The following is a 23,857-nucleotide window of genomic DNA, read 5'->3' on the forward strand; positions in this document are numbered from 1 at the left end:
AACAATTTTCTCTGTTGAACTGACTAAAGTAACGTTTAGATCTATTTTCTGGCTTAAGTTTCCATAAAAACAGTGGTATGCATGTTGCACTACATTAGTGTCTGTAGTGACTAAAGATAAGGGTTAGTGACTATCTCACAGATTTATTTTTAACCATTTAACAAATATTTGGGTACTTACTCATACCAGGCATTAGGATAGTGCTCTAAATTATAGTTTTCTAGTTTGTATTTTTATTTTTTAAACTAAATATTTCAGGAATATCTGCCAGATTTCTTACATGCCCCTCACTTTGAGCTATCATTTAATTAGCTAGTTTTCTTTGTGATATTTATATAATAACTACTTTTGAATTTTTATTGTTAGTTTTTATTGATAAAAATTAGCTTTTAGGGACTTAAAGGAGGAAGCATTTATGATTTTAGTCTTTTCCCGTTCTTGAGGTCTTCTCAGTGGTTCTGTGTTTGCTAACTGGCATTAATGTGGCCTAGATTGCCATATATGATGTCCATTGGTTTTAGGTTATTTGAAATTTTTATATGGTAACCTTGCCTCTGAGAGAGATAGATTTAGATATTAAAGGATTTAATTTAATAATGAAGACTTAAGTACTAAAATAAGTGTATGACACCCTCCTCATTTATTTAATTACAAAATGACCCTAATTGAAAACAAATGAGCTAGAAAATTGCATTTTATATTTTCTTGTATAGGTAAAGAGAGACCTGTTCCGTCTTTGAAAACATCAAGAGACACTTCACCCTCAAGTTCTTCAGCAGTTCCTTCATCAAAGGTTTGTTATAGTGTTAAAATCAATTTAAAGAGGAATCACAAAGTAAAGGAAAATGGACTGTGTGGTACAGATGCTGTTATTCTTTACTGTCAAACCTAGTGAGGGTAATTTGCTGCATTTAAAAACTTGAATTTTGGGGGTCTGGGTGGCTCAGTTGGTAAAGTGTCGGGCTCTTGGTTTTGGCTCAGGTCATGATCTCATGGGTTGTGGGATCGAGCCCAGCGTAGGGCTCTGCACTCAGCAGGGAGTATGCTTGAAGATTCTCTCCCTCTGCCCCTCCCCTTACTCATGCTTGTGCGCTCTCTCTCTCTCTCTCAAATAAATCTTTAAAAAAAACAAAACTGGGGGAGGAGTCCAAGATGGCAGAGGAGTAGGAGACCTTAGTTTTGTCTGGTCCCAGGAATTCAGCTAGATAGCTATCAAATTATTCTGAACACCTGTGAACTCAACCAGAGATCTAAGAAAAGAATAGCTGCAGCTCTACAAATAGAGTAATGGCCACTTTCTGCAAGGTAGGAGGTATGGAGAAGTGAGTCCAAGGTGGTATATGGGGAGATAGACCTTGGGGGGAGAGAGCTTCCATAAGCTGGCACTGGAAAGTGATAGAGCAGTGGAGCACAAAATCGAAACTTTTAGAAGTCTGCTCCAGTAAGAGACAACCCTGCCTGAAAGGCATACAGGTGGTGAAGCAGGACAGAGTCCTAGGTGGGACAGTGTGGTTTCAGGATCCCCAAGGTCATAATAAGACTGGGGGTGCCTGGGGCGCCTGGGTGGCTCAGTCGTTAAGCGTCTGCCTTCGGCTCAGGGCGTGATCCTGGAGTCGGGGATTGAGCCCCACATCGGGCTCCCTGCTCTGCTGGGAGCCTGCTTCTTCCTCTCCCACTCCCCCTACTTGTGTTCCCTCTCTCGCTGACTGTCTTTCTCTCTCTGTCAAATAAATAAATAAAATCTTTAAAAAAAAAAAAAAAAGAAAGAAAAGGGGCACCTGGGTAGCGCAGTCGTTAAGCGTCTGCCTTCGGCTCAGGGTGTGATCCCGGCGTTCCGGGATCGAGTCCCACGTGGGGCTCCTCCGCTGGGAGCCTGCTTCTTCCTCTCCCTCTCCCCTGCTGTGTTCTCTCTCTCTCTCGCTGGCTGTTTCTCTGTCACATAAATAAATAAAATCTTTAAAAAAAAAAAAAAAGAAAAGACTGGGGGTGCCTGAGTGTGGCAGAGCTCCCAGGCATCGGAGTGAGGAAGCCGGCTACAATCAGCGAGCCCAGGTGTGGGCTCTCAGCTTGGAGTTGCCATAAATCGTGAACTGTGGCACAGTAAGGTGACGGCTGTCCGAGCAGGGGCCCAGCAAGTGGCAGAACCCCCCCCCCCCGTCCCCGAGCTGCTTTTCGGAATTTTCTCTTTGTCTCTGAGATTTGCAAGTTTCACTATTATATTTCAAGGTGTTGACCTATTTTTATCGATTTGCGGGGTGGGGGATCTCTGTGCCTCCTGGATTTGAATGCCTGTTTACTTCCCCAGATTATGGAAGTTCTCTACTATAATTTGCTCCAGTACACCTTCTGCCCCACCCCTCCCTCTCTCTTTCCTCTTCTTCTGGAATCCCAATTATTCTAATACTGTTTTGCTTTATGGTATCACTTACCTCTCGAATTCTCCCCTAGTGATCCAGTAGTTGTTTATCTCTCTTTTTCTCAGCTTCTTTATTCTCCATCATTTTGTCTTCTGTATTACTGATTCTCTCTTCTGCCCATTTACCCTAACAGTTGGAGCCTCCACTTTTTATTGCATTTCATTAATAGCCGTTTTGATTTTGACTTGATTAGATTTTAGTTCTATTTCTCTAGAAAGGGATTCTCTAGTGTCCTCTATGCTCTACTCAAGCCCAGCTAGTATCTTTATAATCATTATTCTGAACTCTAGTTCTGGCACCTTACTTATATCCATACTGATTAGGTCCCTGGCAGTCCATATTGCCTCTTGTTCTCTTTTTTTGAGGTGAGTTTTTCTGTCTTATCATTCTTGCCAGAGAAGAAAAGAGGGAATGAGGGAACAAAATACTAAAATGGCAACAACCCCAGAGAAACACACACCAAACAAATCAAAAGAGACCGAAAACTGAAAAAAAAAGAGAGAGAGAATATAATCAGACAGGTGAACAGAACAGAGCAATACACTAGATCCTGCGTGTATTTTTGTCTGTTAGAAAACTAGATCCCGGGGATGTACTGTATGGTGACTAACATAACAAAATAAAACAAAACAAAACAAAAAAACAAAAAAAAAAACGCAAAATATTTACTGGCAAAGAAAAAAAGAAAAAAGAAAACTAGATCCCTTGGGGCACCTGGGTGGCTCAGTCTGTTGAGTGGCTGCCTTTGTCTCAGGTTGTGATCCCAGGTCCTGGAATCAAGCCCTGTGTTGGGTTCCCTGCTCAGCAGGGAGCCTGCTTCTCCCTCTCCTCTGTGCTCTCTTTCTCTCAAATAAATAAAATCTTAAAAAAAAAAAAAAGAAAAAGAAAGCTAGATCCCAAAATTGTAAAGAAGAAAAACTTACCTATGCACAAAAATAACATTACATACAAGGAACGACTAGAATGTAACTGAACAAATGAAAATTAAAAGACAAAAAAAGAAAAAAGGAAGAAGGAATATAAACAGACAGGTAAACAGAACAGAGCAATACACTATATCCTAGGTGTATTTTGGTCTGTACATCCCAAAGTTGTACATCCCAAATTTGTAAAGTAAGTACATCCCAAAATTGTAAAGAAAAACACACATACACACATATACACACACACACACACACACATATGCATACATATGTACAAAAATAAAAATAAGCACATTGAAAGGATAGAATTTTACTGTAAAGATGAAAATTTAAAAAGATTTTTAACAAAAATAAAAAAGAAAAGAAGAAAAAAGGAGAGAATATGATCAGACAAGTGAACAGAGCAATATACTAGATCCTGGGTGATTTTGGTCTGTTAGAAGAAACTGCATCCCAAAATTGTAAAGAAAGAAAAACTTATGTACATACAAAACTAAAATTAAAGACAATGAAAGGATAGAATGTAACTGTAAAAATGAAAATTAAAAAAGACTTTTTAAAAAGAGTTGATAAAATAGGAAATTAGTTGAAAAAGGAAAGAGAAAAAATATATAAATTGAAAGACTAGAGAACCATGGGGGAAAAAACTGTGAATTCTATATACTATTTTCCCCTAGCATTGGAGTTTTGTAGTTCTGTGTGATCAGTAAACTTGGTCTTAGTCACATGGTCTTGCTGATCTTCTGGGGTTAGGGCGTGTTGCCCTGATTCTCAGGTGTCTTTGCCCCGGGTGGAACTGCACCAACCTTGCCAGGGGCCCAGGCTAAGTAAGAGGCTCTGAATTTGCTCTATGTGGCTTTTGATCCTAAAGGCTTTCCGTACAGCTTTAGAGGATGAGAATGAAAATAGCACCCTCCCAGTCTCCAGCCCTGGAGCCAAAAGCTCCCGGCCCCAATCCTCAGCGAGCCCTCAGGGAAAAGCAGTCAATCACTCCGGTCTCCCTGGACTCCATCCACACTCCGTGCTCACCCAGCCTGTGACCTAGCATTTCTATCTCAGGCGCTTGACCCCGTTTCCAGTCTCCAAACCTTGCAGACTCCTGCAGTGCACACCCATGCCGCTCCTCCCCGGGGAGAAAGGGAGTTCTCCCCGGTTCTACCGCTTGCTGGGCCCCTGCTTGGACAGCTGTCACCTTACTGTGCTGCAGTTCACGATTTATGGCAACTCCAAGCTGAGAGCCCACACCTGGGCTCGCTGATTGTAGCCAGCTTCCTCACTCCTATGCCTGGGAGCTCTGCCACACTCAGGCACCCCCAGTCTTTTTTTTTTTTTTTTTTTTAAAGATTTTATTTATTTATTTGACAGAGATAGCGAGAGAGGGAACACAAGCAGGGGGAGTGGGAGAGGAAGAAGCAGGCTCCCAGCAGAGCAGGGAGCCCGATGTGGGGCTCAATCCCAGACTCCAGGATCCTTCAACACCCCATTCACACCAGTGGACAGATCATCTAAGCAGAAGATTAACAAGGAAACAAAGGCTTTGAGTGACACACTGGACCAGATGGACTTCACATATATATTCAGAGCATTCCATCATAAAGCAGCAGGATATACATTCTTCTCAATTGCACATGGAACATTCTCCAGAATAGATCACATACTGGGTCACAAATCAGGTCTTAACTGGTACCAAAAGGTTGGGATCATTCCCTGCATATTTTCAGACCGCAATGCTTTGAAACTCGAACTCAATCACAAGAGGAAATTTGGAAAGAACTCAAATACATGGAGGCTAAAGAGCATCCTACTAAAGAATGAATGGGTCAACCAGGAAATTAAGGAATTAAATTCATGGAAACAAATGAAAATGAAAACACGACTGTTCAAAACCTTTGGGATTCAGCAAAGGCTAAGGGAGAATTATATAGCAACACAAGCCTGTCTCAAGAAACAACATAGGGCTCAAATATACAACCTAACCTTACATAGAAATCTCCCAACAAACAAGAGTCTAGGGCCAAATGGCTTCCCGGGGAATTCTACCAAACATTTAAAAATGAACTAATACCTATTCTTCTGAAGCTGTTTCAAAAAACAGAAATGGAAGGGAAACTTCCAAACTCCTTCTGTGAGGGCAGCATTACCTTGATCCCAAAACCAGACAAAGACCCCACCAAAAAAGAGAATTACAGACCAATATCTCGATGAACATCGATGCAAAAGTTCTCACCAAGATACTAGCCAGTAGGATCCAGCAGTATATTAAAAGGATTATTCACCACAACGAAGTGGGATTTTTTTCTGGGCTGCAAGGGTAGTTCAACATTTGCAAATCAATCAATGTGATACACTACATAAATAAAGGATAAGAACCATATGATCCTCTCAATAGATGCAGAAGAACCATTTGACAAACTACAGCATCCTTTCTTGATTAAAACTCTTCACAGTGTAGGGATAGAGGGAGCATAACTCAATGTCATAAAATCCGTCTATGAAAAGCCCACAGCAAATGTCATTCTCAGTGGGGAAAAGCTGAGAGCTTTTCCCTTAAGGTCAGGAACACAGCAGGGATGTCCACTATCACCACTGCTGCGCAGCATAGTACTAGAAGTCCTAGCCTCAGCAGTCAGATACAAACAAAAATAAAAGGCATCTGCATCAGCAAAGAAGTCAAACTCTCACTCTTTGCAGATGACGTGATACTCTGGAAAACCCAAAAGCCTCCACCAAAAAATCGCTAGAACTCATATAGGAATTCAGCAAAGTATCAAGATATAAAATCAATGCACAGAAATCAGTTGCATTTCTATACACTAAGAATGAGACAGAGGAAAGAGAAATTAAGGAGTCGATCCTATTTATAATTGTGCCCAAAACCGTAAGATACCTGGGAATAAGCCTAACCAAAGAGGTAAAGGATCTGTACTCAGGAAACTATAGAACACTCATCAAAGAAATTGAGGAAGACACAAAGAAATGGAAAAACTGTCCATGTTCATGGATTGGAAGAACAAATATGAAAATGTCTATGCTACCTGGAGCAATCTACACATTCAGTGTAATGCCTATCAAAATACCATCAACTTTTTTTTACAGAAATGGAGCAAATAATCCTAAAATTTGTATGGAACCAGAAAAGATCCTGAATAGCCAGAGGAATGTTGAAAAAGAAAACCAAAGCTGGTGGCATCACAATTCTGGACTTCAAGCTCTACTAGAAGGCTATAATCATCAAGACAGTATGGTACTGGCACAAAAACAGACACATAGATCAATGGAACAGAATAGAGAACTCAGAAATGGACTCTCAACTCTGTGGTCAACTAATCTTCAACAAAACGGAAAGAATATCCAATGGAAAAAAGACATTCTTTTCAACAAATGGTGTTGGGAAAATTGGACAGCCCCATGCAGAAGAATGAACCTGGACCATTTCCTTACACCATACGCAAAAATAGACTCAAAATGGATGAAAGACCTAAATGTGAGATAGAAATCCATCAGAATTGTAGAGGAGAACACAGGCAGCAACTTCTTCCTAGACACATCGCCAAAGGCAGGGAAGCAAAGGCAAAAATGAACCATTGGGACTTCATCAAGATAAAAAGCTTTTGTATAGCAAAGGAAACAGTTAACAAAACCAAAAGACAACTGACAAAATGGGAGAAGATATTTGTAAATGACATATCAGATAAAGGGCTAGTATCCAAAATCTATAAAGAACTTATCAAACTCAACACCCAAGGAACAAATAAGCCAGTCAAGAAATGGGCAGAAGGCATGAACAGACATTTCTCCAAAGAAGTCATCCAAATGGCCAACAGACACATGAAAAAGTGCTCAACATCACTCGGCATCAGGGAAATACAAATCAAAACCACAATGAGATACCACCTCACACCAGTCAGAATAGCTAAAATTAACAAGTCTGAAAACAGCAGATGTTGGCGAGGATGTGGAGAAAGTGGAGCCCTCCTACACTGTTGGTGGGAATGTAAGCTGGTGCAGCCACTCTGGAAAACAGTATGGAGGTTCCTCAAAAAGTTGAAAATAGAGCTACCGTATGACCCAGCAATTGCACTACTGGGTATTTACCCCCAAGATACAAATGTATTGATCCAAAGGGGCACCTGCACCCCAATGTTGACAGCAGCAATGTCCACAATAGCCAAATCTATGGAAAGAGCCTAGATGTCCATAGACAGACGACTGGATAAAGAAGATGTGAGGTGTGTGTGTGTATGTGTGTATATGTATGTATGTATATAAATATGTGTGTGTGTGTGTACAATGAAATACTACTCAGCCATCAAAAAAACGAAATCTTGCCATTTGCAGTGACATGGATGGAACTAGAGGGTATTATGCTAAGCGAAATAAGTCAATCAGAGAAAGACAATTATATGATGTCACTGATATGTGGAATTAAGAAACAAGGCAGAGGATCATAGGGGAAGAAAGAAAAAAGTAATATGAAATCAGAGAGGGAGGCAAACCATAAGAGATTCTTAATCATAGGAAACAAACTGAGGGTTTCTATAGGGGAGAGGGTGGGAGGATGGAGTAACTAGGTGATGGACATCAAGGAGGGCTCATGATATAATGAGCACTGGGTATTATATAAGACTGATGAATCAGTGAACTCTACATCTGAAACTGATAGTACATTATATGTTAATTTAAATAATAAAATAACAAAAAATAAAAATAGTAAAAAAAAAAAAAAAGAAAAGTATGGTTGACCCTTGAACAACATAGGGGTTGGTAGTACTGACCTCCCATGCAGTCAAAAATTCATATATAAATTTTGACTCTCCCTAACTTAACTACTTACCAGCTTACTGTCAACTGGAATCCTGACTGATAATCAATTAACATGTATTTTGTATGCTATATATATTATACACTGTATTCTTATAGTAAAGTAAGCTAGAAAACAAAATGTTACAAAAATCATAGGAGAGGGGCACCTGGGTGGTTCAGTTGGTTAAGCATCTGCCTTCAGCTCAGGTCATGATCCCAGAATCCTGGGATTGAGCCCCATATCCTCCCTCTCCCTCTCCCACTTCCCCTGCTTGTGCTCTCTCTCTCTTTTTTTCTCTCTCTCTCAAATAAATAAATAAAATCTTAATAAAAAAGTCATAAGAGAAATACATTTATAGTACTGAACTGTAAAAATCCACATATAAGTGTACCCACACGGTTTAAACCTGTGTTGTTGCAAGGGTCCACTGTAGATACATGGGAAAATAAAATGAAATAATAATAATAAAAAGAAAAACCCAAAACTTGAATCTTAAGTAACTACAACTTGAAAGTAGCTACCAGAAGAATGAGCAGTTTTTTCATATTATTTTTTTCTGCAGGTTATGCTAAAATTAGTACTTAACTGCCATCATCGCTCATTTTGACCATACAAGGTGGGAATAAATATTCACATGGGGCATATTTGATAACTGTGCTTTTATTTTGGGAGGGGTGTGTTTAGTCAGCGACCTAACATTGATAGTATAAGTACCTGATCCTAATTACTATATTAAGTATTTTTTTCTCTTACTCGTACAGAAATCCTATGGTATAAGTAGGTATGTATCTCCATTTTATAGAAAATGTTCAGAAGTTAAATAATTTTATCAAATTATTTCACTGGTAAATTCCTCCAAATATTTGAAGAGTACTAATTCTTCTGAAACTCTTCCAAAAAACAGAAGAGGAGGGAATATTTCCAGGCTCATTTTGAGGTCAGCATTACCTTGATACTAAATCCAGACAAGAACACTACAAGGAAAGAAGATTATAGGCCAGTATCTCTGATGGAAATCTTCAGTAAAATATTACTAAACGAAATTCCACAGCACATTAAAAGGATCATACACCCTGATCACATGGGATTTATTCCAGCAAAGCAAGGAGGATGGTTCAGTACCCACAAATCAATCAATGTGATATATTGTATTAACAAAATGAAGGCTAAAAATATATGATCATCTTAGTAGATGCCAGAAAACCCTTTTGACAAAATTCCACATCCATTCATGATAAAAACTCTGAACACACTGGGTATATAGGGAATATACCTCAACATAATAAAGGCCTGATATGACAAGCCCATAGCTAACATCATAGTTAGTAGTGAAAAGCTGATAGCTTTCCCTTTAAGATCAGGAACAAGACAACTGGTCTACTCTTGTCACTTTTAACCAACATAGAACCAGAAGACCTCACCAGAACAATTAGGCAAGGAAAAGAAATAAAAAGCATCCAGATTGGGAAGGGAGAAGTAAGACTGCCTTTTTTTTGTTGTTGCTGTTGGTGACATTATATTATATATTGAAAACCCTAAAGTGTCTACCAGAAAGCTGTTAGAACTAATACATAAATTCAGTAAAGTTGTGGAATGCAAAATCAATATGCAAAACTCAGTCATGTTTCTATACAACAGTTATAAACTATCAAAAAAGTGAAGTTAAGTGGCGTCTGGGAGGCTCAGTCGTTAAGCGTCTGCCTTTGGCTCAGGGCGTGATCCCGGTGTTCTGGGATCGAGCCCCACAACAGGCTCCTCCGCTGGGAGCCTGCTTCTTCCTCTCCCACTCCACTTGCTTGTGTTCCCTCTCTCGCTGGCTGTCTCTCTCTCTCTGTCAAATAAATAAAATCTTTAATAAAAAAAAAAGTGAAGTTAAGAAAACAGTTCCATTTACAACAGCATCAAAAAGAAAATATTTAGGAATAAATTTTACCAAGGAAGTGAAACATCTTTACACTGAAAATTATAAAACTTTGATGAAAGAAGTTGAAGAAGATACAAATAAATGGAAAGGTAATCCATGTTCATGGATTGGAACAATTAATACTATTAAAATGTCTGTAGTACCCAGAGCAATCTATAGATTCAGGGCAATTGTTATCAAAAAACCAATGATATTTTTCACAGAACTAGAACAAATAATTCTAAAATTTGTATGGAACCACAGAAGACCCCAAATGGATAACTGCTGTTACTTGTATTCTCTTCTTCACTTTTTTGTTTTTCTGTCTTTGGTATATTGGGCAAGAGTAGATGTCACCTGGCAGTCTGTGCTGGTATTCAGGGAGCAGCTGCTTCACTGCCTCAAAGGAAAAAAAAAATGTTTTTGTGACAACTTGTATCTTTAGAGCTTTCCCCCAAAGTCTGAGGGTTCTAGAATGTTGGTTTTGAATAAGAAATCTTGATTAGAACTTTGGTTCTGCCTTACCATGTCAAGGGTGCTTTATCCGCCTGAAAGACTGGCTTGTTTTTATTGTCAGGCAGAAATGAAAGAAAAGAAATAGTTGCCCATCCAACTCATTATGAATATTTAAATTAGGATGTATGAAATACTCATTTCTTCTGAACTGTAATGTAAATGTAAGTTACAATGTAGGACTTTGTGGTACATGTTAAAATGTATTAGTGGGAAGTAACCATAGTGGATTTTAGCTATTTATGACAGTTGAAGTATATGTTTGCATTTTTGTCTTAAAATGGAATCAGACTTTCAGAGTTTTAGATGTATGATGATTTTAAGTGTTGGGAAAGTACAGCCTCCTCTGTTCCTTGCCCAGGGTTACATGGTAGCTCTGGGACACTTTTACTTAGATTTCCTGATTTGGTGGAGGGCTTTTTCTTTTAAGACATTCTGGCTTTCCTCATGTAGAAATAATTTTTCTGAATTTATTTCTTACTGTTAGAAGTTAATTTCAAATGATAGTTTTTCAGGTGTACAGACTTAATGAAAGATGGATGGAAGGATTCAGATGTAGAAGATTTTGCTCCCATCTTTACTGGAGAGAACAGTGTTTGTTTTATTTTTACTCTATAACTTTCTCTTCAAAACAGATACCAAAAATGGGGCATAAATTTTTTCTTTGATATATTTATATGTATATTGTTGTTTATTCTAATTTACTTTGTCTTTTTTAACTTTTTTTAAAAAAGATTTTATTTATGATTGATTGATTTGAGAGAGAGCGCACGTGAGCAGGGAGGAGGGACAGAGGGAAAGGGAGAAGCAGTCTCCCAGCTGAGCATGGTGTCCAATGTGAGGCTTGATTCCAGGACCCAGTGATCATGACTTGAGCCGAAGGCAGATGCTTAATGGACTGAGCCATCTAGGCACCCCTGGTTTTTTCGGGGGGTGTTGGTAACTTTTTAATCTTATTACTAAGTAATAATAGAGGTATTACTTCTACCTTTTTAACATAATGTGTGGATAGGGCTTTGGAGTGACATATTTAGGCTTCTTTGGTGGCTGTGGAATCACTCTATGTACATACACTGTTACTATCTTCCAGTAAATATTATGGATGTCCAGCCAGTAGTTTGGTGAATTGAATAACTGGAAGAGGTCAGGGGCCTTTGTTGTAAGTTCCGGCTTAGCATTTACTAGTGACTGGGCAAATCACTAGCTTTTGGACATTGAGTTTCTTGGTTCATAAGTTAGGGTAATAAAGTCTGCCCTAACCACCTTCATGGAATTCCATTTAATTAAAATACTTTTTCAGGTGTGCATATAGAAGCACTTTATAAATGGTAGTATACTCTAATGTGGAGACTTTTAAAGATTTATTTGTTTTTATTTGAGAGAGAGAGAGTGAGAGAACGAGCAGGAGGGGCAGAGGGAGAGGAAGAGAGACTCTCAAGCAGACTCTGTGCTGAGCACTTAGCCTGATAGGGATCTTGACCTCACAACCCTGAGATCACCACCCCAGCTGAAACCAAGAGTCAGACGCTCAACTGACTGTGCTGCCTAAGTGCCCATAATGTGGAGATTTTTAATGCCACTGTCATCCATCGGAAGTATGTTTAGAGTTAATGATGTGACTTTAGAGAAGATGTGGAGACCAAATTAGAGGTGAAAGACCTAGTTGATGAAAATGTATGCTAATAAAATAGAATGAAATCAGAGCTACTATATGGGCCCAAGGAACCAATTTTTCTAATTTTTGGCTTAGTGTTGTGTTTTTTTTTTTTTTTTTAGAGAGGGGGAGGAGCAAAGGGAGAGAGAGAATCTTAAGCAGGCTCCATGTCCATGCTTCATGGGGATTTGATCTCCCCACTCAGAGCATGACCTCAACCAAAATCAAGAGTCAGACGCTTAACTGAGCCACCCAGGTGCCCCTTGGCTTAGAACTTTTACATCTTATTCTGTAATGTAGGTCTGTAAACAGTATTGTGGGAGTCATGTGATCCAGAAAAAAATTTTATTTTCTTCATTTTTATATTGACCTCATGAACTGGTTTATCTTCAAATGTTTTACTATAACTGATTTATATCCATGAATATGGAAAAGGAAAACTGAAGTACCAAGCAAGCGCTGTGCTAGATACTTTCAGGTCTACTACTTCTGATTTTCACAACTACTTTATAAAACAGTGAATATTATTCACACCTGTTTTGTAAATGAGGAAACCAAGGCTTCACAGTGTCATAAATTATGCATATAAAATCATCTGCCCAGCAAGTGATGAACCTTGCATTCAAACCCAGGTCTGTCTGTAACTTGAAATTCCATACATTGTTTAGTATTGGCTATGGTTGAAGAAGGGAAGCAGAAATATCAAAAAATGAAATTTAAGTGTATAAATATTGTGTAGAAAGTAGGATTTATATAAATTATTACAAATTATGAAAAACAGCATATCTGACTTTTCTGTTACATTAGTTAGAAATTTACCGTGATGATATTTTGGTATTATTTATTTCATTGAATATAATTCAAGATACAGCATTGGAATCAGTATGATGTCCTGTATATTTTAAATACTGTTGATATGTTAGTTAATTGTCGGTGTCTTTTCCTTAAGATGAATTTTTGAAGTTTTATATAAATGAAATTAGGAGTCAGATCTAATCTGTATGGCCAAAAGGAATTGACACTTAAATTCTATGTTGAATATTTTTGAAAAAGCAAATAAAGAATGTACTTGTTATCCATATAAATTTGAAGGCTTACATGATTTTAAGGTAAGTGAGGGTATATTTCTTTTTTTTTTTGTTAAAGATTTTATGTATGTATTTGACAGCACAAGCAGGGGGGAGTGGCAAGCCCAGGGAGAGGGAGAAGCAGGCTCCCTGCGGATCAGGAAGCCCTATGCGGAACTCGACCCCAGGACCCTAGGATCATGATCTTGAGTGGAAGGCAGACGCTTAACTGAAGGCAGACACTTAACCAATTGAGCCACCCAAGGGTCCCTGAGATATACTTCTTCATGTATTGCAAGTTTAAATGCTTTGGGGAATTGTAATAGAACTGTTCTTTTGTTTTCATTAGGTGTTAGACAAACCCAGTAGGCTAACTGAAAAGGAACTTGCTGAGGCTGCAAGCAAGTGGGCTGCTGAGAAGCTAGAGAAGGCAGATGAGAGTAACTTACCTGAAATTGAGTATGAGGTAAGGCATAATTTCCGCTTGATGTTTCACGTGAAGAGTTTTGTCTGGATTTTATATTGTGGGTGGGAAATATTTGATTTGTTCTAGTACTTTAAAATATATATGGGGAAAATAGCCTCATGGATTATTAACATTTACCACACAGGGTAATAGTATGAATATGAATGATTCTGAGTTTAATAATTGAACTATACCTGAATTTCTCCGGTAGTTTAGAAGTAAGAGAATAGAATAAATAGGGAGTGTAAGGAAAATGCATTATTTATCCTTCTTTTATGGGCTTTGCTGTTAAAAATATCTCTAGAAATCATGCTAAGCCACGTCATAAACCAGTGAATTTGGAATAAAAATCTATTTAGACCTCGAATCTTGGGCTATATTTATATCACATGTTATATTCTGTGCAAATTATCTCGTAAATATCCCAAGAAATGGAATGACACATGGTTTGCGTTACCTGTGATCTTTGATGAGCCTTCAGTACCAAAAGATGAGAGCATTTTTGGGTCCATAGAATACTCTTTATGAATTTTTGCATTAAAACATTTGAAAACGAACTCAAACTTTTCTTAAACCTGTAACATCCCTAACAGGAAAATATAGATGTTTCATTGGCAAAATTAAGCTTTTAGACTCAAGAATTGGTGCTAGAGGAATTATTTAAATATATAAATATAATTTATAAATATATAAAGAATATAAAAATCTCTGTACTATGACAGATAATGTAGATTTGAAGATTTCTGGCTTTTCAATACATTATAGAAGGCCCTTTGAGAAAATGGACCAAGCATTAGAATTTGATATAAAACCTATATACCTACATAAATCTTTATGTACCTACAAAAATCCTTTCCAAAATAACTAATGTACACTGCTTATAGAAAGTACAAACCAGTACAGACCCTATCTGTACGTACACAAATAAAGCCTTTCTGTTTTAAAATGCTGATCTGTCATTTAGATATCAATTGTTCTTAAATAGGTCAAGGTTTCCTTGTTCTTGTACATATAATAGTAAGTATTTATACATATTCTTTAGTGAATATATCAGCATCATCTAGCTTTCCCTTTTTGGCACCTTTCCAGCATTATTTAAAAGCATGAACAATAGGGAAAATTTATAGGGCCTTTTGTTTATTTTCTTAATAATTAGAATAGGTTTTTATATTCATAGGTCTGTATACTTCAAAATTGCTATTTTGGAGAACTGATCATTTTTCTCAGAGTACTTAAAAACTTCCAAAAATACCACCTTCTTGTTTGCATAATACTCTTCAGTTAGCAAGGCTTTATTAAGATATATTCATCTTCCCCCATCACTTTTTATACCTCATAATTAAAAAGAAAAAACAACAATCCTCACTATCGACCTTCCGTTTTAAGTATTTTACTTATTGCGTGAATGGATCTTGAGTCTTAATAGTGACATTGGGTCTAGAAAGACTTTCTTTTTAACCTCTTTATGGTTTCTCTTAAAATATGCACAGGATTTGCTAGATTTTGAATTGATAAATAAATTACGCTAACAACCTCTAAGTGGGGTGATAGGTCCAGCACGATCTTTTGTTGAACCAAAGGCAAGGTGAGTGAGGGTAGAATTGAGATTTCTTTGATATGTTTGTTACATGGTATACATCATTAATGTTGAGCAACAGCATCATTTTCATAGCACTGTCTAAAATGTTTTACAAGTTAGAGTGATACTTTCTTATACTGGAAATAAAGCATTTGGGAAATTTTTATGTTACTCTTGTTCTTTTATTTAAAAACCTAATCCCACTGCAGCTTATTAACGTTTTGCTCAGATAGTTACATTTGTTCTCAGGCAGTTAAACAATTACTCACTTCAGTGATCTGTGCTTTTTGAGGAATAGAATTTTGACTTTGATTCTGTAAACTCATATCTTATTTGACAGAAAGGAAGGAAAAAAGGATTTTGATACTGGGAAAGAGATTGGCATAACACTGTGTGTGTGTGTCTGTGTGTGTTTAAATGTACTTGTGGAAGTATTTTTATTTTATATTAGTTTTTTTAAGATTTTTTTTAAAGATTTTATTTATTTATCTTAGATTGAGAGAACGAGTGGGGGAGGGGCAGAGGGAGAAGCAGATTCCCTGCAGAGCGGGGAGCCCGACGTGGGACTTGATCTGAGGACCCTGGGATCATGACCCGAGTCGAAGGGAGACGCTTAACTGACTGAGTCACCCACCTGCCCTAAAGATTTTTTTTAAGTAATCTCTACACCCAACGTGGGCCTCGAACTTAACAACCCTGAGGTCAAGAGCTGCATGCTCTGCCAGCCGAGCCAGCCATGCACCCCTTTATATTAGTTACTTAAGTAATGGTCCCTGTATTTCAGAAACATTGTGTAGATTCATTTTTATGACTTAGAGATTAAATATTTAGTTTTCCAGTTTATCTTCTCTTGCTGCCGTGAATATAATTTTAAACAATTCAGTTGGGAGACCATGTAGTTTACAGAAAGTTCAGTGAAATTGAAGGTACATTCAATGATATACTTAAATATTCAGGAATGTTATAAATCAGTCAGTTTTATACCTTTACCTTTTGGGCTATAATAGAGAATTTCTCAAAGTATTTGATAGAATATTAATTCTAGAGAGTCTTAATGATCTGAGGGAAAAAATGTATTCTATTAGCCAGTATGTTTGGGAAATGCTAGATTTAAAAGAGGTAGGTTATTTTGATATTGCAGTGCTTTTCAGAGATTTTAATACGTTAATATTCTCATCAGTGGTCTGTGAAGGAAGGTAAATAATAAAATTTGCGTAATTTAGCAGACTTGACTATGAAATTTTTCACAGTGCATATTTTAGGAGTGGTATTTTAAGTTACATATTTTCAGAAAATAGTACCATACTGTAGGCTTTCTCATAGTTTATTTAAATTCACTAAATTTAAATGCATCTACTTGTGTCAAACACTGCATTAGAGACACCATCCTAGCTGTCTGGGAGCTTGCAGTGAAGTTTTGTAGAGACATAATTTACCATCCTCAAACAAATGGCCATTTAGCTTTTGACTATCAGAATGAAAAGCAGATTACTTGGAGGCAGTACCTGTCCCAGTAGAACAGGTTGCTTCTTCCTATAGAAGAAAATTTTGACGTTTTTCTTAAGTGTGAATATATGATTTATGTTGTTTCCACACATGAAGTGTCATTTTCTACTTTAGTATCTCTGCTTACTCTTTCTCCAGTGTAGAATACCCATCTTTCATGGCCTTCTTTCTAATTCACTCATTCAGTGGAATCGGTAGTGTTTGAGGATAACACTCAAGATCGATCTTGATTCTGCTTTCTTCCCCTTCCTGTTTTAAAATTTTATGCTGCTTTGTCACTGATGAACTTATTACTGCCCTTATTAAAAATATTGTTTTTACTTGTCTAGTTATATATACACTGAATGCATCTCAAGTACTTGTCTTGTTTTCCCTCTACAGTACCTTGAATGATATATATCTAATTAGTTAAAGTAAACTTAATTGTTAATCAGCCCTTTTAGTATCAGTTCAAGTTATTTTTCTCTTCTTGCTGTCTGTTCTCCAAAAACTCATATCTGCTCTGATGTGCTTTCTGTCCTCATCAGTTTATATTTTTGTGTGTCGCCCTGGAATTATGATGAAACCTGAAATTCCTGTTTTCAGTGCGCTTTAAACTTCAACAGTTCTTTTTGGTGTTTTTGTTTTTGTTTTTTTTTTATTTGTTTTTTGCATTAGCTCTAACTGAAATGGAACCTAGTGGTAGATTTTGATCTTGGGGTTTAGTCAGAACTGATAGTAATCCAACTTCCTTAATATCATTCAAAACTAATTGTTTGCCTGGTGTTAGAAACCTGATATTGATACTGGGGTTTCTATCTTAAATACCTTTAACATAAAATTTACCATCTTAACCATTTTTAAGTATATAGTTCAGTGGTATTAAATACATTAGCATTATTGCACAGCCATCCCCCACCATTTATCCTCATAACTCTTTTCACTTTGTAACTGAAACTATACCCATTAAATGATAACTCCCCAAAGCAATTTATCCAGTTGATATTCCCAGCCCCTGGTAACCACCATTATGTTTTCTGTCATTAAGATTTTGACTACTCTAAGTACCTCATATAAGTGGAATTGTACAGTATTTATCTTTTGTGATTGGCTCCTTCATTTAGTATAATGTCCTCAAGAGTCATCCATGTTATAGCATATTACAGAATTTCCTTCCTTATTAAAGCTGAATAATATTCCATTGTGTGTATGTACCACATTTTGCTTACCCATTCATCTGTCAGTAGACACTTGGATTGCTTCTACAATTAGCTATTGTGAATAATGCTGCTGCTATGAACATAGCTACCCAAATATCTTCAAGACCCTGCTTTCAATTCTTTTGAGTATATATTCAGAAGTGGAATTCCTGGATCATATGGTAATTCTATTTTTAATTTTTTGAGGAACTTCCATACTGTCTTCCACAATGACTACACCATTTTATATTCCCACCAACAGTTTCTCCACAGCCTCACCATCACTTGTCGTTTTCTGGGTTTTTGCTAGTAGCCACCCTAACAGGTGTGAGGTGTTATCTCTTTGTAGTTTTGATTTGCATTTCCCTAATGACTAGCGATGTTGTTTTTTTCTTGTGCTTAATGGCCATTCGTATATCTTCTTAGAAGAAATGTGTATTGAAGTCCATTGGTTATTTTTTGTTTCCTTGTTGAGTTTTAGAAGTTTTCTCTCTATATATTAATCCCTTATCAGATATGTGATTTGCACATATTTCTCCCATTCTATCGGTTACCTTTTTACTCTGTTGATAGTGCTATTTGATAAGCAAAATTTTAAATTTTTCAGTAAGTCCAGTTTTTCTATTTTTTCTTTTCTTATCTGTGCCTTTGTTGTCATGTAGAAGAAATCATTGGCAAATCTAAAGTCATGAAGCTTTTGTCCTGTGTTTTCTTCTAAGAGTTTGATTATTTTAGGTCCTACATTTAGGTCCTTGATCCATTTTAAGTTAATTTTTATATATGGTGTTAGGTAAGGGTCCAACTTCATTCTTTTGCAAGTTGATATTCAATTTTCCAGTATCATCTGTTGAAAAGGCTGTAGTTTTCCCATTGTATGGTCTTGGCATCATTTAACATGTATGTAAAGACTTATTTCTGGGCTCTCTTTTCTATTCCACTGGTTTATATGTTTGTCTTTATGCCAGTATTACACAGATTTGATTAATGTAGCTTGGTCGTAAGTTTTGAAATCAGGAAGTGTGGGTCTTCCACTTTTGCTCTTCTTTTTCAAGGTTTATTTTGGATATCCAGGGTCCCTTCAGATTCCTTATTAATTTTCTTAGAGGTTTTAAATAGCATGGGGATTTTGGTAGCGATCACCTTGAAAATGTAGATTGCTTTGGGTAGTATTGACATTTTAACAATATTGAGTCTTTCAATGTGTGAACATGGGATGTGTTTCTATTTATGTTTTATTTCAGCAGTTTTTATAGTTTTCATTATACACGTTTTTCATCTCCTTGGTTAATTCCTAAGTTTTATTCTTTTTGATGCTATGGTAAATGAAATTCTTTTAATTTCCTTTTTAAATTATTCTCTTGTTCATCTACAGAAATGCAATTAAGTTTTGCGTGTTGAGTTTGTATCTTGCTACTTTGCTGAATTCATTTATATTTGTGTGTGTGTGTGTGTGTGTGTGTGTGTGTGTAATCTTTAGGGTTTTCTACATATAAGGTCATATCTGCAAAAAGATAATTTTACTTATTCTTCTCCAATTTGTATACCTCTTCTCCCCTCCCCTTCCCTTCCCTAATTGCTCTAAAACTCCCAGTACTGTTTTACATAGAAGTGGTGACAGCAGGCATCCTTGCCTTGTTCCTGATCTTAAAGAAAAATCATTTTTTCAGTATTGAGTGTGAGGTTAGCTGTGGGTTTTTCATATATGGCTTTTATTATGTTGAGGTGGTTTACTTCTATTCCTAGTTTGTTGAGTGTTTCATCTTGAAAATGTGTTAAATTTTGTCAAATGCTTTTTCCGTATGAATTCAGATAATTATGTAGATTGTTTTCCCTTCATTCTGTTGACACAGAGTATTACATTCATCAGTTTTCCTATGTTGAACTATCCCTTGCATTTCAGGAATAAATCCCACTTGGTCATGACGTATAATCCTTTTAATTGCTGCTGAATTCCTTTTGCTAGTGTTTGGTTGAGACTTTTTCCATCAGTGTTCCTAAGGGATATCGGACTGTGTAGCTTTTGTTGTTGTTGTAGTGTCTTTGTCTGGTTTTGGTTTGGGGGTGATAATGTCCCCATAGAATGAATTAGGAAGTGTTCCTTCCTCTTCAGTTTTTTTGGGAAGAGTTTTAAAAGGCTTGGCATTCTTTAAATATTTGGTAGAGCTTACCAGTGAAATCGTCAGGTTCACGGCTTTTCTTTGTTGGGAGATTTTTGATTACAAATTCAGTTTCCTTACAAGTTACAAGTCTATTTAGATTTTCTGTTTCTTCTTGATTTAGTCTTGGTAGGTTTTGTGTTTCTAGGAATTGTCCATTTTATCTAGGTTATCCTATTTGTCAGCATGCGGTTGTTCATAGTACTCTCTTAATAATCCTTTTTATTTCTATAGAATTGGTAGTAATGTTCCCACTTTCGTTTCTGATTTTAGTAATTTGAGTCTTCTCTTTTTTTTCTTAGTCCATGTAGCTAAAGGTTTGTCAATCTTGATCTTTTTGAAGAACCAACTTTTGATTTCCTTGATTTTTTTTTGTTTGTTTTCTGTTTATTTCATTTATCTCTAATATTTCTTTCTTTCCTTCTGCTACCTTTGGGTTTAGTTCTGATTTTTCTAGTTCCTTAAGTTGTGAAGTTAGGTTATTGATTTGAGTCTGTTCTTGTTTTTTAATATAAGTGTTTATAGCCATTAATTTCCCTCTTAGCACTGATTTGTTGCTTCTCCTAAGTTTTTATACATTGTGTTTTCATTTTCATTTGTCTCTGAGTATTTTCTACCTTCCATGTGATTTCTTCCTTGACCCGTTGCCTGTTTAAAAGTGTGTTGTTTAATTTCCACAATTTTATGAATTTTCCAGTTTTACTTTTTAAATTTATTGACACTTAATGTATGGCCTAACACTTAGTCTATTGGAAACTGTCTCATGCACTTGAGAATGTGTTCTGTTGTTGTTGGGTAGAGTGATCTTTGTATGTCTATTAGATCTACTTTGTGGATTCTCTTGTTTAAGTCCTCCATTTCCTTACTTAACTTTTATCTGATTTTTCTATCTATTATTGTGACAAGGGTAGTGAAATCTCCAACTATTACTGTGTAACTATTATTTCTCCCTTCAATTCTGGCAGTTTTTACTTCATATATTTTGATGCTGTGCCATTAGGTCGATAGATATTTATAATTGTTATATCTTCTTGCTGTACTGAACCTTTTATTGATATATAATACCTTGTCTCTTATAACCTTTTTTGATTTAAAATCTGTTTTGTCTGATATTAATATAGCCGCACCTTTTTTTGCTTACTATTTGCATGGAATATCTTTTCCGTCCTTTTACTTTCAACATGTTTGTGTCTTCGAGTGTGAAGTAAGTTTCTTGTAGATAGTATATTGTTGGATCATGTATTTTTATCCGTTCTGCCAGTCTCTGTCCTTTGATCGGAGGTTTAATTCATTAACATTTCAGGGTCTTCTGTCATGGGGCTGTTTGTTTTTTATATGCCCTGTATCTTTTTTGTTCCTCATTTCCTCATTCTTGTATTCTTTTGTTTAATTGATTTTTTTCTTTTTGGTAGTGAAATATTTAAATTCCTTCTTAATTTCCTTTTGTACATATTCTATACCTATTATCTTTGTGATTACCACGAAGATTAATTTATATCCTAAGGTTATAACACTAATTTGTATTTATATCAGTTTAAGTTCAATAACATACAAAACTCTGCTCCTCTACAGCTCCATCTCTATCCCTTTTAGTTTTTGATGTCACAAAATACATTTTTATATATTATGTGCCCCAAACATAAACTAATAATTCTTTTAAATGCAGTAGTCTCTTCAATTATCTAGAAAACAAGATTTGGAGTTATAGTAGTACTATCTTTTTCTTTTTTTTTTTCCTTTTTTTTTTTTAAAGTAGGCTCCATGCTCAGCATGGAGCCCAGTGCAGGGCCTGAACTCAGGACTCTGAGATCAAGACCTGAGCTGAGATCAAGAGTTGGAAGCTTAACAAGTGAGCCACTTAGACACCCACAGTAGTACTACCTTTTACACTAATAGTGTTCTTTAAATGTATTAGTCTCTTAAATCCAGTGTAGAAAACAAAACAAAAAAAGTGCAGTTATGAAGCATCGGTACAATAATACTAGTTTTTATAATTGCCCATGTATTTATTTTTATTGAGGTCTTTATTTCTCCATAAGGCTTCAAGTTCCTGTGTAGTATCCTTTCATTTCACCTTGCAGGACCCCCTTGAGCATTTATTGCAGGGCAGATTTAGTAGTAATAAACTCCCTCAGCTTTTATTAATCTGAGAATGTCTTAATTTCTCCCTCATTTTTGAAGGACAGTTTTCCTGAATATAGGATTCTCAGTTGACAGTTTTTCTTTTATTACATTGATGTTCGAACTGCATAGGTCCACTTATATGTCGATATTTTTCAATAAATGTGTTGAAAAAATTTTTTGGAGATTTGCAACAATTTAAAAAGACTCACAAACTGTGTAGCATGGAAATACCAAAAAAAATTATGAAAAGTTTAGATATTGTAAGAATACAGTATATAATACATATAGAATACAAAATATGTGATAATTGTATTATTCAGGCATCTGATTAATAGTAGGTTATTAAGATTTTGGAGAGTCAAAAGTTTTATGTGCACTTTGTGTGGGTGGCTGACCCCCCCAATCACCATGTTGTTCAGGGTCAACCATACTTTGATTATGGATGGGTATACTGTAAGCTTGCCCCCAGAGTTTCTGATGAGAAATCTGCTAATCTTAATGAATTTCCCTTGTATATGATATTTGCTTTTCACTGCTTTCAAGATTCTCTTTTACTTTGTCTTTTGAAAATTTGATTATAATGTATTTTGGTGTGAGCCTCTTTGAGTTCATCTTACTTAGGTTTTGTTGAGCTTCTTGGATGTTTATATTCGAGTCTTCCGTCAGGTATGGAAAGTTTTTAGCCATTATTTATTCAGATATTTTTTGCTGCTTTCTCTCTTCTAGGACTCCCACAATGCATATGTTGGCCCACTTATTGGTGTCCCAACAGATTCCTTAGTCTGTTCACTTTTCTTCAGTTTTTTTTTTTTTTTCATTTTCTTTCCCAGACTCCATAATTTTCATTTTTCTGTCTTCAAGTTCACTGATTCTTCTGCCTACTCAAGTCTGCCTTTGAATCCCTTAGCAGAGTTTTCATTTCAGTTATTGTACTTTTCAGCTTTGTGATTTCTTTGAGGTTTCTTTTTAGATTTTCTGTCTCTTCATTGGTATTTCTGTTTTGTTCACATACCATTTTCTTGGCTTTTTTCGCATCATTCTTTAGTTCTTTGGGCAATCTGAGACAGTAGTTATAAAGTTTTTTTCTGGCAGACCTACCGTTAGGTCTTTTTCAAAGACGGTTTATATTGGTTTATTTTTTTCTTCAAAGGGACCTTACTTTTCTGTTTCTTTCTATGCCTTGTGAGTTTTTGTTGAACACTGTGCATTTGAATTTAATAACTGGTAATTCTGGAAATTAGATAACACCCTTTTGTATTGTATGATGTCCGTGTGCTGAGAATAAGCCTAGGTGTAAATTTAAGGTCTTCTCAGGTCTTTTTTGAATGTTGGAATGCACAGTCATTTTCTGACTTAACCCCATATAAGCAGTTTTTTGGGTTTTTTTAATGTGCTAATCTTAACATCTAGCTTTCAAAAAGGAAAGACATGAAAAATGAAGGAAAAATGGTACCAGCTCCTTAATTCCCAGGAGTCACTTCAGCCATAATGGGAGGGGCTTGCAATGTTAGTGTGAGATATAATAACAATGGCTGTCTCCCCCCCCCCCCCCCCCCCCCCCCCCCCC

At 36.4% G+C, this 23,857-nt stretch overlaps 1 protein-coding gene across 7 annotated transcripts in view; it reads left to right on the forward strand.

Annotated features, from left to right (window-relative positions):
• The window catches only part of PPHLN1 (periphilin 1), a 136,187-nt gene that overhangs the window by 64,190 nt on the left and 48,140 nt on the right, over positions 1 to 23,857 (forward strand). For all 7 annotated transcript variants that reach the window (XM_008704459.2, XM_040642351.1, XM_008704458.2 and 4 more), the window contains 2 exons: positions 714 to 793; positions 13,631 to 13,747. In XM_008704459.2, coding sequence (XP_008702681.1) covers positions 714 to 793; positions 13,631 to 13,747 — 197 coding nt within the window. The remainder of the gene's footprint in view (positions 1 to 713; positions 794 to 13,630; positions 13,748 to 23,857) is intronic.

This window comes from Ursus maritimus, unplaced genomic scaffold, assembly GCF_017311325.1.
Source record: "Ursus maritimus isolate PB19 unplaced genomic scaffold, ASM1731132v1 scaffold_26, whole genome shotgun sequence".
NCBI lineage: Eukaryota > Metazoa > Chordata > Mammalia > Carnivora > Ursidae > Ursus > Ursus maritimus.